Source organism: Rhinolophus sinicus, chromosome 4, assembly GCF_057876585.1.
Source record: "Rhinolophus sinicus isolate RSI-liver-muscle chromosome 4, RSI-T2T, whole genome shotgun sequence".
Classification (NCBI taxonomy): domain Eukaryota; kingdom Metazoa; phylum Chordata; class Mammalia; order Chiroptera; family Rhinolophidae; genus Rhinolophus; species Rhinolophus sinicus.
The window spans coordinates 77,880,880-77,896,761 of NC_142504.1; the positions used below are offsets into that span (position 1 = coordinate 77,880,880).

At 39.4% G+C, this 15,882-nt stretch overlaps 1 protein-coding gene across 8 annotated transcripts in view; it reads right to left on the bottom strand.

Moving 5' to 3' along the window:
- SLC35D4 (solute carrier family 35 member D4) overlaps window positions 1-11,896 on the bottom strand; it is a 114,564-nt gene extending 102,668 nt beyond the window's left edge. For 4 of the 8 annotated variants that reach the window (XR_012498781.2, XR_016021150.1, XM_074340233.2 and 1 more), the window contains exons 1-3: window positions 11,729-11,895; window positions 7,524-7,570; window positions 1,877-1,954 (exon numbers count right to left, since the gene is read on the bottom strand). Coding sequence is in view for 5 of the 8 variants with exons in the window: in XM_074340233.2 (XP_074196334.2) it covers window positions 1,877-1,954; window positions 7,524-7,570; window positions 11,729-11,800 (197 nt within the window). In the remaining 3 variants the exon portion in view is untranslated. The other 4 variants (XR_016021149.1, XM_074340234.2, XM_019741290.3 and 1 more) reach the window with 4 other exon arrangements.
- Window positions 11,897-15,882: the final 3,986 nt, after the last annotated feature.

The following is a 15,882-nucleotide window of genomic DNA, read 5'->3' on the forward strand; positions in this document are numbered from 1 at the left end:
CATCGGCAACTGGACCTGGAGCTGAGCTGTGCCCTCCACAACTAAGATTGAAAGGACAACAACTTGACTTGGAAAAGTCCCAGAAGTACACACTGTTCCCCCAATAAAGTCCGTTCCCCTTCCCCAATAAAATCTTTAAAAAAAAAGGACTACTCTTAATAAGTAAATACTTCGCATCAGAAATTATAGGATAATTATGGTCAGGTACGCTGTAAGAGTGGAAGACCCAAGTCAATCATCACCAGTGGACCCCAGTCCAAAATCTGACAGCCAATTCCCTCATCCAATCCAATCTCTTGCTTCTGTGAAGGAATAGATTCAACCATTTGGAGTCAGAATACTTCATTATTTAACTAAATATTAGAACTATAACAGACCTTGTGAATTCAGGGCCCAATTTGTTTAAATGAATACCCAGTACTCATTGAAGTATCCAGCACAACAATGGAGCATAAAGTAAAACCTATGCTTAATCTCACATATAAAATCCCCCAAATACCTTTATTTTATCAAGCTGAGGATGCTCTACCATGGAAATGCAAAATTATGACTTAATGAACTACTCTTTTGGATTAGTTAAGCATTCTGTGTGGATTATTCTTTTAGCACACAGACTATGGTGTAATCGGGTCAGGGAAATTAATTCACACCTATGTTCCCAGGGCCTCTCCTTCATAAAACCTCTTAATATGTACTAGTTTCTCCCTCTCTATTGATCTCTTTTATATCTTCAGAAGAAGTCAAAATTACTAATATTTATACTGGACACATTTTCATAGCTTCTCCAGAGTACCAAGCAAAGGGGTAACTTAGTCATTAAGCAATTAATCTGATTATTAGAGAAGCTGGGCAGACAACTTGGACAAAAAGGCGAATGACTTGGCCTGATCATTCAATTGGAATGTTTACCTTAGTCATATAAGCCTTGATTTCATTTTCTTTTCATTTTGTGCATCATTTCAGGTGAGGCGTGATGTTCTCAAAGAATCATGAGAATTTATCTAGGTGAGGCAGGAATGGATAACCAATTCAAATTATAATTTTGGCTGAAAATGTCATGGCCTTTGACATTTCTTTTAAATATATTTGAAAAGCTGTGTTACTAGAATCATAACAATGAATGTAATGTGTGATATGAATTAGACCCTGGATCAGAATTTGGTGGGGGAAGGGGGTGCAGGCAGGGGAGAGTTACAAATGATATTATTGAGAAAACTGGCAAAATATGAACATGGTCTGTAGATGAGATAATAGTATTGTATCAATGTCAATTTTCCGATTTTGATAACCGTACTCTAGTCATGTAAAAGAGTGTCCTTGCTCTTAGGAAACACAAGCTAAAGAATTTAGAAGTAAAGAAAGAGGCATCTTACTCTCAAATATGCAACTTACTCTCAAATAGTTCAGAAAAAAATTATATATCAGTATAAATAAAGAGGAAATGAGAGAAGAAGCATAGTAAAATAATAATTGGGGAATCTGAGTAGAGTATTAAAGTTTGTACTATTCCTAACTCTTCTGTATCTAGGAAGTAATTTCAAACTGAAACAAAATAATATCCCCCCAAATTTTAAAGTTTATTTTAAAATTAATTTATAGTGATTCTACAATCTAAAACAAAGCCAAATTAATACGGTATCATAAATTGTATATTTCAATTAGTTTTAATATATTAGTGGCATTATTAACCAGAAAAACACTATTTGAGTTCTATTTGATTAGAAAATTATTGACTCTCAAGGTTAGACGGGAACTAAGAGACCAAACAATGCAAGTACACATCCGTGTTTCCCAATGTAAAACCATAAGAAATTAAGTAACGTAAAAAGGAAGCAGGGTGTGAATCATGAATCCAGCACAGAAGAGGTTGTTCTACCTTAAACTGCTGTTGATCTCTGCCCAGCCCAGTTTCCATGACACATGAAGCAAAAGTCCACCAATTAACGTCTGCCACCTGTAAAGGATAAGGGCGAATTTGAATTTTTTTTTTTTTTAATTTTAATTTTTTCCCAATCTGAATTTAATAAAGTTCCATGGTCTCTCTATTAAAAAGCCATCCCACCCTGAAAGACCTGTCGACTGACACCAATATACATATCCAATCCTTCTTACAGCTTTTTTCTCCCAGTCTCTCCTAATTATCATCCGATTCTCAGGCTGTCCTTTTCAACTTCTACCATTCCCTTGAATCCAGCTGTAGCACTAAGTGCTGACATTGGTGCTGTACTCTTCTTATTCTAAACTTTCCCTGCACGACCTCACTCACAGCCACCTCCTTGCCCATCCCCTCTGCACTGATGATCCCCAAGTCCCCCTTCTCACTCAGACCCCACAAGCTCCCAAATATAACATGCCGAAAACATTACCTTGAACTTCCTCCCTCACTCCCTAATCATTCTCCCTCTATCCCTAATCAGCAAACCGGAAACCTACATGTCATCCTAGCCCTTCCTCCATCCTCGCCTCCCTCATTTACTGGAAAAATCCTTCTGGTTTTAGTCCCATAACAGCTCTCAAATCTGAAGGCTTCCCTTCCATGTCTAATGCCTCTGCCTAATTCAGACTCATGATCCCGTACCCGAACCATACACGGTCCTTTCTCTCCAGGGTTGTCCCACCCCATCCATTCTCTACCTCGCAGCCAAAGGGTTTGTTCTAAAATGCAAACTTAATTGTGCTGCTTGCTTGTTTTAAAAATGGTTGATTTGGCCCTGGGCTGCAGGTAGCAGTTCTCAGCTTCTTTTCTACCACAACACATTTGGAGTCAGGCGACACACTTCCTCAATATGCAGAGTTTAGGGGTAGCACAAGTTATAAAATAAACATCCCTCCTCCTCACGCTGCAGAAACCACAGCAAAATACCCAATGAATGAGAGGAACTATAGGCATAACATTATCCTGTTTCATTCTAATTGCTTCCCCCTCCCCCCCTTTCTTCCACCTCCTCTCCCCACTCCAGTTCAAACCGTTGTTTCTCAGTCTAGTTGTGTAGGACACAGCTCCCTGGCCCATGCTGGTATTATGACCCTCGCACTCCCTCCCACCCGGCTGCGGCAGTCGGTTGCCAGTCATCGGTTGGCTGCTCATAGCAGCTCACGGCAGCTCTCGCTGGCTGCCGGCCACTCATGCTGGCCACCGGCTGCTCCTGGCAGCACACGGTAGCCCATGGCAGCACTCAGCAGCTTACGCCAACCTCTGGCTGCTCATGGCAGCCCAGCTCCCAATCTTCGCTACAGAGGGCGCAGCTCACTGGCCCATGTGGGAATCGAATCTGGCACCCTAGGCATTAGGAGCACAGAGCTCCAAGCACCTGAGCCACTGGGCCGGCCCCTAATTGCTTTTTTATTTCAGGTGACTCATTCATAAATATCAAAACCTTATTTTTAGTTATGACTTGAGACAACACCTCAGAAATGATTACAACACACCCATGTATTACGACACCTCAGTTGAGAAGCCCTGGCCTACAGAATAAAGTCACTCATGTGTGACACACAAGCCTTCGGGAACTTGCACCCACCCCTCTCTGGGATCAGCTCCTGTCTGTCTGCCACGGCAGCCACATTCCAGCCACACTGAATGGCCCACAGCCTCGAGAATGTGCCAGGCCACGTCATACTTCTAAGAGCTCACATGTGCTGTCCTCTTGACCCATAATGTTCTTCCCATCTCCTTGTGTGTTGGTGAACATCTGTCTATCCTATAAGATCCAGTTTTTATGTCTCCTTTGTGAAACCTTCACTGACAGAACAGACAGATATGGGTCATGCCCTCAAACAGCCTGCTCTAGAACAGTGGTTCTCAACCAGATGGTTTTTTCCACCAGGTGATATTTGGCAGTATCTGGAGACATTTTTGGTTGTCATTACTGGGGGTGGAGGAACGGACGGTTGCTACTGGCAGCAGGTGAGTAGAAGCCAGGGATGCTGCTGAACTTCCTACAATGTGCAGGACAGCCCCCACAACAAAACTACGTTTGGGAAAGCTCCTTCTCTTTCCCAGAAGAGAAGAGTATCTTCGAGAGAAGCAAGGCCATGGGCCAGAAAGCAAGTTAGGAGTTGTTTGAGAGATGACAGTGGCCCGGGAAGGGCAATTCGATGAAGAAGGTGGACAGATTCTAACCATGTTTAGGAGGTCCTCGTGGTTAATTGTTAATTGCATGTTGGGGATGAAGGAGTCAAAGGCATCAAGAATAATTCCCAAGTTTCTGAGTGGGTCAATGGGATAGAGGATACTGTTCACTGCAGGTAAATTTAAGGGACAGGTAGAAGAGAAAAGTATGCTCCACGAGGGCAGGGAGCTTTGTTTTCTTCACATGTATCTTAAGTGTCTAGAACAGTGCCTGGCACATAGTATGCACTCAATAAATATTTGTAGAATGAGTTACTCTGCCCTATTGTGTACTTCCAATGTGCAAGGAATTCCTCTAGGCATTAGGGATACTTCAATGACAATGTGAAGTTTTTAAACATCTTGCATTTGCAGACCTTACATTTTTGGGGGGGGGGGTTCATTCAGTCTGACCCATCCCCAGACAAGATGGAGAAAAGGCAATTCAGATGTAAAGATCCTCCTTTCCCACATAAATTCCTTAAGTCCCTCTACCTAGGAGTCTAGTAAATGACTCCTATTCACTACAAGGGAAAACAATATCACAGCTTAATTGACTGACGTGTACATAATCATAGACAATATTTTTAAAGTTTTTCTGTGAAATATCAGGGAGAAACTTGACAAAATATTCTAAAGTTCACCTGATATAAAGAACAAAAATCCAAAAGTATAAAAATTAAGTGTCGAGAAGTCTTCTTCCCTTCCCTGTCCACTATCTGCACTGTTTCCATTTTTTCCTATGTATAATCACTCTTACTAGGTTCTTCTTTATATTTTTTAAATAAGAAAAACATACACACATTTCTACATGATGGTAGTGTACTATACTGTTATGGACTTGTTTTTCCCCCCATTAAATGCATCTTGAAGAAGCTTTCCATGTCAATACATGAGAGTCTCCTTATTATGTTTTAACATTTGAATAGTATTTCATTAGGAATATGATATAATTTATTTAACTGGCTCTGGATAGATGAAAATTAGGTTGTTTAAAAATGCTTGCTGTCACAGAGCTGCAATGTTTCTTTGTACATATTTCATTTACATAAACGCAAGTAAACCTCTCAGGTAAATTCCCAAAAGTGGAATTGCTAGATTAAAGGATTAAGCTGCAGTATTGTTATATATTACCAAAGTGCCACTCATAGATATGGTACCAATTTGCCAGCCCATGATAAGTGTATGAGAGAACCTGTTTTCTACATCCTCACCAATGCTGCCTATTACCAGATTTTGATATTTTATTTGGCAAATTTTACAGCTAAAGTATGATATCTCAATATAGTTTTCAATTATATTTTCCTTATAAGTGAAGAATATCTTTATATGTTCAGGAGCCAATTGTAGGTTGGGATTTTTGTTTTTGATATTAAGATCTAGTTTTAGTGCAAGGGGATTGTATAATCACTATTTTTTAAAAATCACTCCTGTTTTATTCACAGTGACTATTCCATGGGCATATAAGGACATAATCTCTATTTTCAAGATAGAGTGTTTGATATTTATCTATCAATTGTATTATTTAGTGTGTGTGTGTGTGTGTGTGTATTTATGCTGGTTTTGTTTACCCAATTAAACTGTCATGGAAAAATAGTAGTAAATTTGTCTACTATTACTAGTACGTATCGATTTATCCCTGGTATTCTTGCACTTTTTGTTTGGGAAATGATGATCCCTGTTGTTTGGTTGGTATAGATATTCATCACTATTTTATTTTCATTTTAACTACATGCTCCAGCATTGTAATGTCTTTTCATTTTGAACTGCATGTTTTAGCATTATAACACGTCTTTCTTCACTTGTTTAATGCTTTCTGTCCTGAATTCAACCTTGTTTGACATTAAGATCACGATCCTTGCTTTTTTGTTTGCATTTGTGTAATATTAAAAAGAAAATAAGAATGAGAGAGGATGAGCTCTACCACATATTGAAATGCTATAATAATTAAAAACAATTTAGCACCTTTCCATAAAAGGTGACAAATAAGTGCTCAAAAATAAACCCTATGCTAGACTTATCTGGGTGATTACTTCCTAAGTTACATAAATGTCTTTTTGCTATGTCGTACACCTGAAACTAATAAATATTGTATGTCAACTGTAATTGAAAAAGAAGAAAAAAGAAATTTATTACCAAGATAATTAAAAAGTAGACCCTGAAAAATAACTTTACATATTATATTAACAACCCAAAGGCAAAGGAAGGATTATACAATAAAACATAATAAATGGGGCTAGTATAGATGAAACTATGAGGGCGGGGACAATTTCTTCACATGGTACCATACACTAAAATAAATGGACAATGATCAAGAATTGAATAAAGTTTTAATGAAACGTAGGTGAATATCTACATTTGATATCTGTGATGGAGAAGAATAAACATAAAAACAATGGTAGCAATCACAAAAGAAACTATCAATATAGTTTTCAACATAAAAATAAACCATTTAAAAAATGAAAAGATTGGGGGGGTGACGTGAAAAAGAGAAATGTGAGTGTCAGAGCACTCCATATTGCTCCTACAATAAACAGACTATTGACCTTTTTTTCCTTCCATTTGCTTTTTACTAATAGCATCCCTCAGTCACAGGACCACACGCTGGGTTCATCTGCAGTTATCTGTTGCTTCATTCTAGTTTTCAAACAAAAATTCTCTATGTCACTTTTTAATATATTTAAATAATCAAAATTATATAAACAAAATGAAAAGGCAAAACACAAACAAGTTGTAAAAAATACAAAATTTCCAAAAAGCATAATGGGCAAGTGGTTGGCACCCTTAAAATATGAAGAATTCATTAAATTAATAAGAAAAATACTAAAACCCCAGTAAAACTAAAAGTATAACAGGCACAACTAGACAATTCACTGAAAAAAGAGATATGAGTGGATAATAAACATAAGAAAACTATTCAACTTCACGAATAATTTAAGAAATGATAAAATAAAATAATGTGATACCATTTGGGGCTCATGAAATTAGCAGAGAATAAAAAATAATCATGATTCAAGTATAACATTGTAGAAACTTTCATATACAGGCTGGGTGACAACATAAATCGGTAACACATTTTTGAAAAAGATTTTGTTAATATTCAAAAAGAATACTAAATAAGTTCATAGTCTTTAAACATAAATTTCTCATGTAGGAATCTGTTCCAAAGATATAGTTGGAAATTTGGCAGAGTTGAATACACAAAAAAATCTGATAATGTTGTTTGTATACCCTCAGAAGGGACACAATTTAAATGCCCATTAATATTACAGAAGGGCTACATAAATTATAATATGTCTATTTGTTGAAAAATCTATTCAGTCATCAAAAATACTCATATTTTAAAGAACATTTAATGATGCTGGTTGGACATTTCCTACAAATGTGTATAAAGAGCATAAACGATACTCACCCTTGGAACAATGTAGGGTAGGTAAATTTCAAGACAGACAGGACATACTGAAAAACAAATACCATATTAATGGATATTTTCAAATTATAGATAATTGATACACCATATAATCAAAGAAATCCCTACTGCAGAAACATACACTAGTTTCAAAAAGGCCTTTATTCTCATCCTCTCCCCACAAAAATCACACAATAGGCAAGTCAAAAATCACACACCAAGCAAGTCATACCTTCCAAGTCATACTAAAGAGAGTGGGCCTGCTTTCCCCGAAAATTACCAGAAGCCACCTCAGTTGGGGAATGGAACCAGAATCATGAGCAAAGTGTGGCAGCAGCTGGGTCTGATATTGTGATAGCTGACCACTCGGCGTTTTCCCAGCAGTATCAAGTTGTAACTGCAGCAACTCCAGAGAAAACTGGACAAACACCGCTGAATGCAGTCTGTTTTCTTGGGGTATTCACTTTATCGACTGTCTAGTTTACCTGAAAATCCAACCCTCTTCTTAGATTCTCTTCGAGTAGGAACTGCATCCCAGTCTTTCTTCTGTTTTCCTTCCATTTGGGGGGGTTTGTTTGGTGTTTGTAGTCTAAGGATTTTTTTTCTAATGAATTCTGCTTAGGTGTCACAATTTTTGCTGTGCTTTAGCATTTTAAGCATTTTCTAAACAAAACAAAACAAAACAAAAAAAAACCCCCAACTCTGCTAAAGTCAACTTGTATTTGTATTACACCTTTTAATCAAATTTACAGCACTTTATGAATGGGGGAATTGTGTTGTGTCCTTCTGGGTATCTTTTTGCTATGTTTCTATTATTTAACACTTTGAGAATTTTTTTAAAAGCCTAAAACCATGAAATGACTTTAAGCAAGGGTTCTACTGATTCTTCACACGATCTAAAAAATGGAGTAGACTGGTGTAGGGCAAGTTTACATATGTGTTTTTTCTCCATGGACTAGCCTACACATAATTGCTCTTACATGAGCTCCCAACTGCCACAATTCTGTCTAACTAAGAAATGGACCTTCATTCTTCTCTGAAGTCTATTGACTCACGTAATTCAACATGGTCCTCCCCACTTCTTCCTGATATTTTCATTCTAAAACAGAACTAGAGAAAGGATTGAGTGAACATCTGGACCATGTCCTACATCACCCTGAACAACCTGCATGGAGATAACGAATATTTACTTCGTTTATTGCGTGCTGAGCTTTGTGCTAGATATTGGGGGAGATAGAAAATACTGAAGCTCTCACTTTACCTGGCTAGAGAAGTGAAAAAACAGTGAAAAAAAGAAATCTCTGACAAAGGAAATCTAAGTCCTAAACATTTCTCCTCTCAGCAATTCCTCATATCACTGAAAAGTGTTGACCAGAGCAAAACGCTGTATGTTAGACAAGCAGTAAGAGCATCTCAAGGGGAAAAAAAGGAGAACAGATGTGGACTTTGCCTCCAGCTTATTAGCTGTGAGGGGAAGAAGGACAGGTAGCTGCCTGGGCCCTACCTCCAGTTACTGCTGGAACCTCTCACTGGATGGACGCCACTCTGACTGGGCCAGCCAGGCCAGGAAAGCCAGAACACTTGCTGTTCAAACCCAACAAAAATCAACCATTCTTTTAAACAGTAATGAGATGAAGGGATAAAATTAAGATGTACAAAGTTTTTCTAAATGAATTTTCTTTCTACCAATACAAAGGGAAACAGTTTGAAGAAATAACAACAGAGAGAAATATGAAAATAAAGAAATTAACATAGAATCTTCTAAAAACTACTGTTTCCCCGAAAATAAGACCCGGCTGAAAGGCGCATTAGAGCTGCTTGTCCGGCTAGGTCTTATTTTCAGGGAAACACGGTAGAAGAGAACATCCTCTTTTGTAGACACATACAAAGAAACCTTCACTAATTCAAAAGAAAATTCATTTGGCAGAGATTAGACGCAGGAGAGTACACCCATGGAATGCCCACTATATAGCTCCTTTCCCATTTGGCCTCTATTTGGTCCAAATCCACTCACCTTGGCTGCTGGAAGTGTGACTGTCCTGGTTGAGAAGATGAAACAATGGCATAATCTAAGAGTTACTAACTCCCTACCAGAGCCCCACCATGAGCAACCATCTCTCCCACCCTTACCTGGGCCTCATACCTGTTCTCCATCACTCTTGACTTCACCTCCTCCTTCCTCTTTATGTAGGCTCCGTGCCTCCCCCCTCTCTGCCTTCTGCTGTTATCCTCCTACTTTCCATCCAGCTCCCGATATTTCCCAATAAACCTAAACCAAAGCACTCCAAGCCATCGAGGAAAATGCAGAAGGATGTCTTTGGCTTATTGTTTAAATTCTGGGGGCACTTGGGAATCTATGATTTCTATTACTCAGATTAGATATTCCTGGGGACGTGAGGATTTGGTTTATTTTTATCTAGCAACTTGAGATCCGATGCACATAAAAGGTACTCAGTCTTTATTACATTAATTATAAAATGCTGTGGTGCCCCAATAAATACAACAATAATGCCACAGGTGCAAATGTGCATCCAGCAGGGGTATAAATTTTGGTGAACTAAACACTATATGTCTGCTAGATGTTTTTGCTTAGATACACATTTTTTTTTTCTTAACCAATGCCAGGACTTGTGGGCTATCATGAAAGACCTGTTACTCTGCCTCTTCTGATGATTACATGGAAATAAAAGGAAGTTCATTCTGTTTTAACGTGTGACATTATCAATATATCCATCAAGTTAGCTAGACAAATTAAAATAGTTAAATGAAAAGACCAGGATTTCACAAATTCACATATTCCTGAGTAGATGCTACAAAAAAAAAAATCTTCTTTTAGTTTGGCTCCCTTCCCTATGAGGAAAAGACAAATTTGTTAAAAGCTAATAATTACTGTGTTGTACCATAAGCAAAAAATTGTCTTTCCTTCCTCCTTTCCCTTCTTCTAGAGTAGCTATCACTTACTTTATGGAGCATGTACCCTGATGTTGGGCACTCCACCAACCACCTTACACACATTTTAACTAATCCTCATAACAACTCTTTGAAGGGAACTTTTAAATCCCATTTTACATTTAAAATATTTAGGTTTAGAGACATTAAAGTCCCAAAGGCTAAATAAGTGGAGGCAGGATGCAAACCCATCACTGCCTCGGATCAAGGCCTTAAAGGTTCATTACTAGGTAGTAATGAACTATATATAGTATAGTTCTATAGTATAGTATAGAACTATATATATTCATTACTATATATAGCAATGAATCCTTAAAGGTTCATTACTGTAACTAAAAATCAACTGGACAGGGGCTTCACTGGCATCCTTTGAATATACTGAAGACAGGCACTCATATTAAGAAAGAGGGTTTAAGGAAATGCTGTTTGTTAGTGATTCTTTTCCAGAGAGCAAGAGGAAGCAGTAGAGACCCTACTGTGGGGGAAGGTGGTCCTAGGCCTGGTATCAACACTTTGGCTTGGCATCCAGCAGAGTCCAGGATGGGGGTAATGCCCCACCCTAGCCCACAGGGTCCAACATTTCCTTCCCTGCCAGTACCAAACCCAAGGCCAACTTCCCCTTACTAACAAAACAACATTGTACCACTGCTTTTCTGCCACATCATAAAAAAGGTTTCATGACATTAGACAAATTAAGTTTACATTTTATTTTAAAAAGTAATTTGACACACACAAAAACCTCTTGAGTATACTGGAAGTGCCAGGAATTGAGACATAAAAAATAGGTTTGGGAATCAGTGGTGCAAGGCGGAAATGGAGATGGATTGATCTCTTCTATTTAAAAGATTCTGGAATGTTGTGAGGTTCTGGGGCAGAGAGGCATATTTAGAACAGAAAGCAGGATGTGTCTGAGTTCTTCCCTTACTCTTCCTTCCCAGAGGAAATGGGAGCCAGTTGCTTTCTTTCCCTTAAAAGTAGTCCACACAGTCCAAACTTAAGTTCCTGCAAACTGGTCAAAAAATTCGGTTTCCCAGGAGATGTACAGGATGCTTTACAGGACGGGAAACCGGATCGGACAGGACAGGACAGTGCAACGAATGCTATTCCTAAAACAGCATCCCACACACAGTCGGTTTCTTCTCCATCACCGTCAGGAAAAAAATCAGATAGAAAGCTGGAGGCTGCATTTGTTCCACGTACAATTACTGTACTCAAATCTCCCACGTGCAATCCCGTCTCCCCGCTCCTGCCCCCCTCACCTTGTTCGTGAGGTAAAAAGCCAGATAGCAGGTACAAAAGGTGAGGCCAACCAGGCACCTCCTCATGCACATCTGTCAACTTGCGGCCCTTCCCGGGGATCCCGCAGAAGTCCCTCGGCTGCCGCCGGATTTGGGCCGCCACCTCCGCTGCCAGAATGGCCACGTGGCTCCGAGATCCACCAATCAGCACCAACCCCCTTCTCCCCCTTCCCCGCCTGGCTCTTAAAGGGTCCGCGCCAGGGTCGGGCTCACAGCCTGGAGGTGGGCGGGGCGGCACCCGGATGGCAGAAGGACTACGGGAGAGTAACCAGGTCAGCCAGAGCTGAGACCACCTTTAGAGAAAAAGCGGACAGTAGTAAAAAAGTAGAAAGTAAAAGAGGGAAAAAAGTTGACAAAACAGTTCAGGACACTCCATTATCGTTTAAAGAAAAATGATCATAGTTATTGCTAAACGGTGGGACCAATATGTTTGTTCTTTACTGAATTTTCCACGTTGAGTTTGTATTACTTTTGTAAATGACACAAAAAGCTAACAACAATAAATGTCATTTTAAAAGAAGGAAATCTGAGGGGGAAAGAACTAGAATGAGTATAGTTTTCTTTTTTTTTCTTTAAGAGAAGTCATTCCATTGTGTTGAAAAGTCTGTAAAATAAGAAATCCTTCCAAAAGTGGAGTTTCAAGCACAGCCCCAGTTCCTGGTCTCTCAGGTGGAAAATTGACCTAGTTAGGCTTCTGGCAAATAGTAATAAACATACACAAAAACATACTGATGGACTTTGTCAGGAACTATTCACTCCTTTTTATTTGTATTCCCTACATAAAATTGTTTATCAGACTATATTATCCAAGCAAACACTGGATGCATTGTCTACATAAAAGACAAACTAAAAAGTTATTTCCCCTTGACATTATTTTAGAAAACCTGTTTCAGAACTAAACAGACCTTACAAAGAAAATTTTTGCCTGATAGAATTTACTTGAAATCAATGGGGTTGGTATTTACCTGAGATTTCCCTAAGCTCTTAGTAGATGAACAAATTCAATTCAGGCCTTATTATTTCCTATATATTGGTTAACTCATTTTCTTAGACAGAATTTGCTTAATAAGCAGAAACAACCAGAACAGCAAGGAACCATGCAAACAGAAGTTGACATTTATAGCAAATGTGCTGCTAGATCTTGCCAGAGGTTTTGATTTTTCCAAAGCTGCATTTTTCTGCCCCCTCAAAACAAACTAAACTAAGACTGAATAAAAATAAAATCATCGGATCTTACATTTACAAACAGTAAGCTGCTATACATGAGACTGAGGTAGACCTCCTATACAGATGAAAAGATTTAACTACTTATGTTGTTAATTGAGCTCTTTGAGATCAAAGTGTCATAGTTATTAATTTATTTTTTATGATGAATTCATAAGTGCTCAAAAATGTTGAATAAAGAAAAGGGCAGCTTGCATAAAACAATATTTGTGAGTTTTTTCCCCTACAAATCATTTTTTTTTAAAGATGTGACAATGGAAACAGTTTCTTTTTCTCTTCTCATTTAAAAAAAAAGTTGCTTTTTTTTAAATTGGGAATATTGGGGAACAGTGTGTTTCTCCAGGTCCCATCAGCACCAAGTCATTGTCCTTCAATCTACGTAGTTGTGGAGGGCGCAGCTCAGCTCCAAGTCCAGTCGCCTTTCAATCTTAGCTGCAAGAGTCGCAGCCCACCATCCCATTCTTGAACCAGCAATCTTGTTGAAAGCTTGTGCTCTGGCCAACTGAGCCATCGGCCGCCCCTCCAGCAATTCAGCGGCAGCTTGGTTGTCTTCAATCTAGTCGTGGAGGGCGCAGCTCACTGTGGGAATTGAACGTTCGCACTCTAACCAACTGGCTGTCCACAAATCTTTTTTAATTTTTCTTTTTTTTTTTGACAGCAAACATGGAACTTGATACAGGTCATATTTGCTCAACATTGTGAATTTACTCAAGGCCACTGAATTTCACACTTTAAAATGGTTAATTTTATGTCACGTGAGTTTCACCTGAGTGAGAGAGCAGAGGGAGACACACACACACACACACACACACACACACACACACACACACACACACACACACAGAGACAGAGAGAGAGAGTTAGAGTTTAGTTACAGGGGTAGAGCAGATGCAGGTCATTCCCAAGTCTGAGGAAGCCACAGTGAAAAATGGTGAGGATGAGGTTGGGAAGCTTAAGGGACTAAGATAAAATACCAGGATATCAGATGGTAATCCCCATGGATCTTAAAATTACCCAGCAAGATGTTAGGGCTTGGGGTGGAGTGGAAGAGTGTGAGCGTTGTCAGAGTCTTCAGAAAATGTGCAGATGGTTAACCCAGAGGTCGGTAGATGACACTTGTAAGGAACCTTAGAGACAGTGATGTCAGAGACACCAGAGGAGAGCCGTTTTCCTGAGGTGGCAGGGGTAATGTTTTGGAAGCTGCACTGGGGAGAGTGAAGACTGCTGACTCTTCCCTGCCCTGGATAGCAGGGGGAAATGCATAGTCTCAGCTGTCTGATTATCTTTCTAGTAAGGAAATCTGAAAACATTATTCTCCCAATTTAAAATCTTTTCGTAACTCTATTGTCTAAGTCATTAAGTCCTTAGCATTAAAATCTCTTGAACCTCGCCCTTCCCTGCATTCTCCAACCCAACCTTCTGCTTTGCTCCTGTTGAACCCTAGGTCTGCCCAGGCCAAACCATTTGCCCTTTTCCAATGCATGCTGTACACAGCTCCCCATATGTGGAAGCCCCCACTGTCCTACAGCTCCTCTCACGGATGCCTGCTTTTCTTGCAAGACAGAGCTCAGTGCCATGGGTCTCTCCCTCTTTTAAATCCTCACAAGGCCCTGCACATGCTTCTACCATAGCATCTTTAACACTTAATTGTACTTGTGTTGATTTTGACGTCCGTGAGGACAGGAACCTATTTTTATTTATATTTGCCACTGCAATGTTAGGCACTTAAGAGAGCACTTAATAAAAATTTGTCAAGTAAATGAATATCCAGATTCTTAGTTCTACTTTCAACTTCTTGTCCTTTTCTGATCTGTCTCCCAAAGGCCCCTCACTGGCACATTTTTTGCCATGCACTGCATTTCAGTCTTTTTTTCTGATCTGCTTTTTTTTTTTTTTAAAGAAATTCTTGCCTTATTTAATAGGAGGCTCCAAGTACAATTTGCCAGTTATAAAAACAGTCATGGGGATGTGACGTACAGCATAGAGAATATAGTCATTAATATTGTAACAAGTCTGTATGATATCAGATTGGTACCAGACTTATTGGGGTGATCACTTCATAAGGCATATAAAAGTCTAAGCACTATGATGTATACCTGAAACTAATACTGTATGTCAACTGTAATTGAAAAATAAATTTAAAATACATATGGCAAAAACATTACAAAACAAAAAATAACAGGAGGCTCCAAAACCTTCTCTTTGTTGATCTCTCCTGTTTCTTTCTTATCTAGAAGTGAGAGGTCCATTTAATTTCTGGTTATACCCCTTTCCCCCCATTTATACCCCAATTGTAATCTTCTGAACACTAAAAGGGAATACAATTACCACATACATTCACAAACATGGGCAACATTTGCCAAGCATAGGTCTGTATCCTGTTATGGAGCTACAGTTATGCCTTATTTCAGTTTGGAGTTTGGGGAAGATTCAGAACATGTTCTGACCTAAAATGGGAAGGAGGCAAGAATTGCATCCTAATGGAAATCATCAGGGTCAGTATCCCAGGGATCTCAAGCATAGAATTGCAATTTAGGGAGAACTGCTGTCATGACGCCATTTGTCGTGCAGGGTGTCCTGCGCAGAGAGGCCTGTGGGAGATCGTGCTGACTACGCCGTGTCATGCGGGGCATCAGGTGGGGTCTCTGCTCCCGCTCCCCACATAAGAACGCAGGATATGGTGAGGCCAAAAAGGAACACCCATGGAGCCATAAGTACAGGAGTCATATCACTATATTCTCTCTGGCGGCATCCACCTCTCTGCAATCCGCTCTTGTTAGCTCAGCCACCATGTTCTTGCTAGCCCCCATTTTGCTGCTGGTGTAGCCACAGCAGTTATATTAGTGGCCAATGGCTCAGTGGTTACAGCTGACGGCCAACTAGCCACAGCT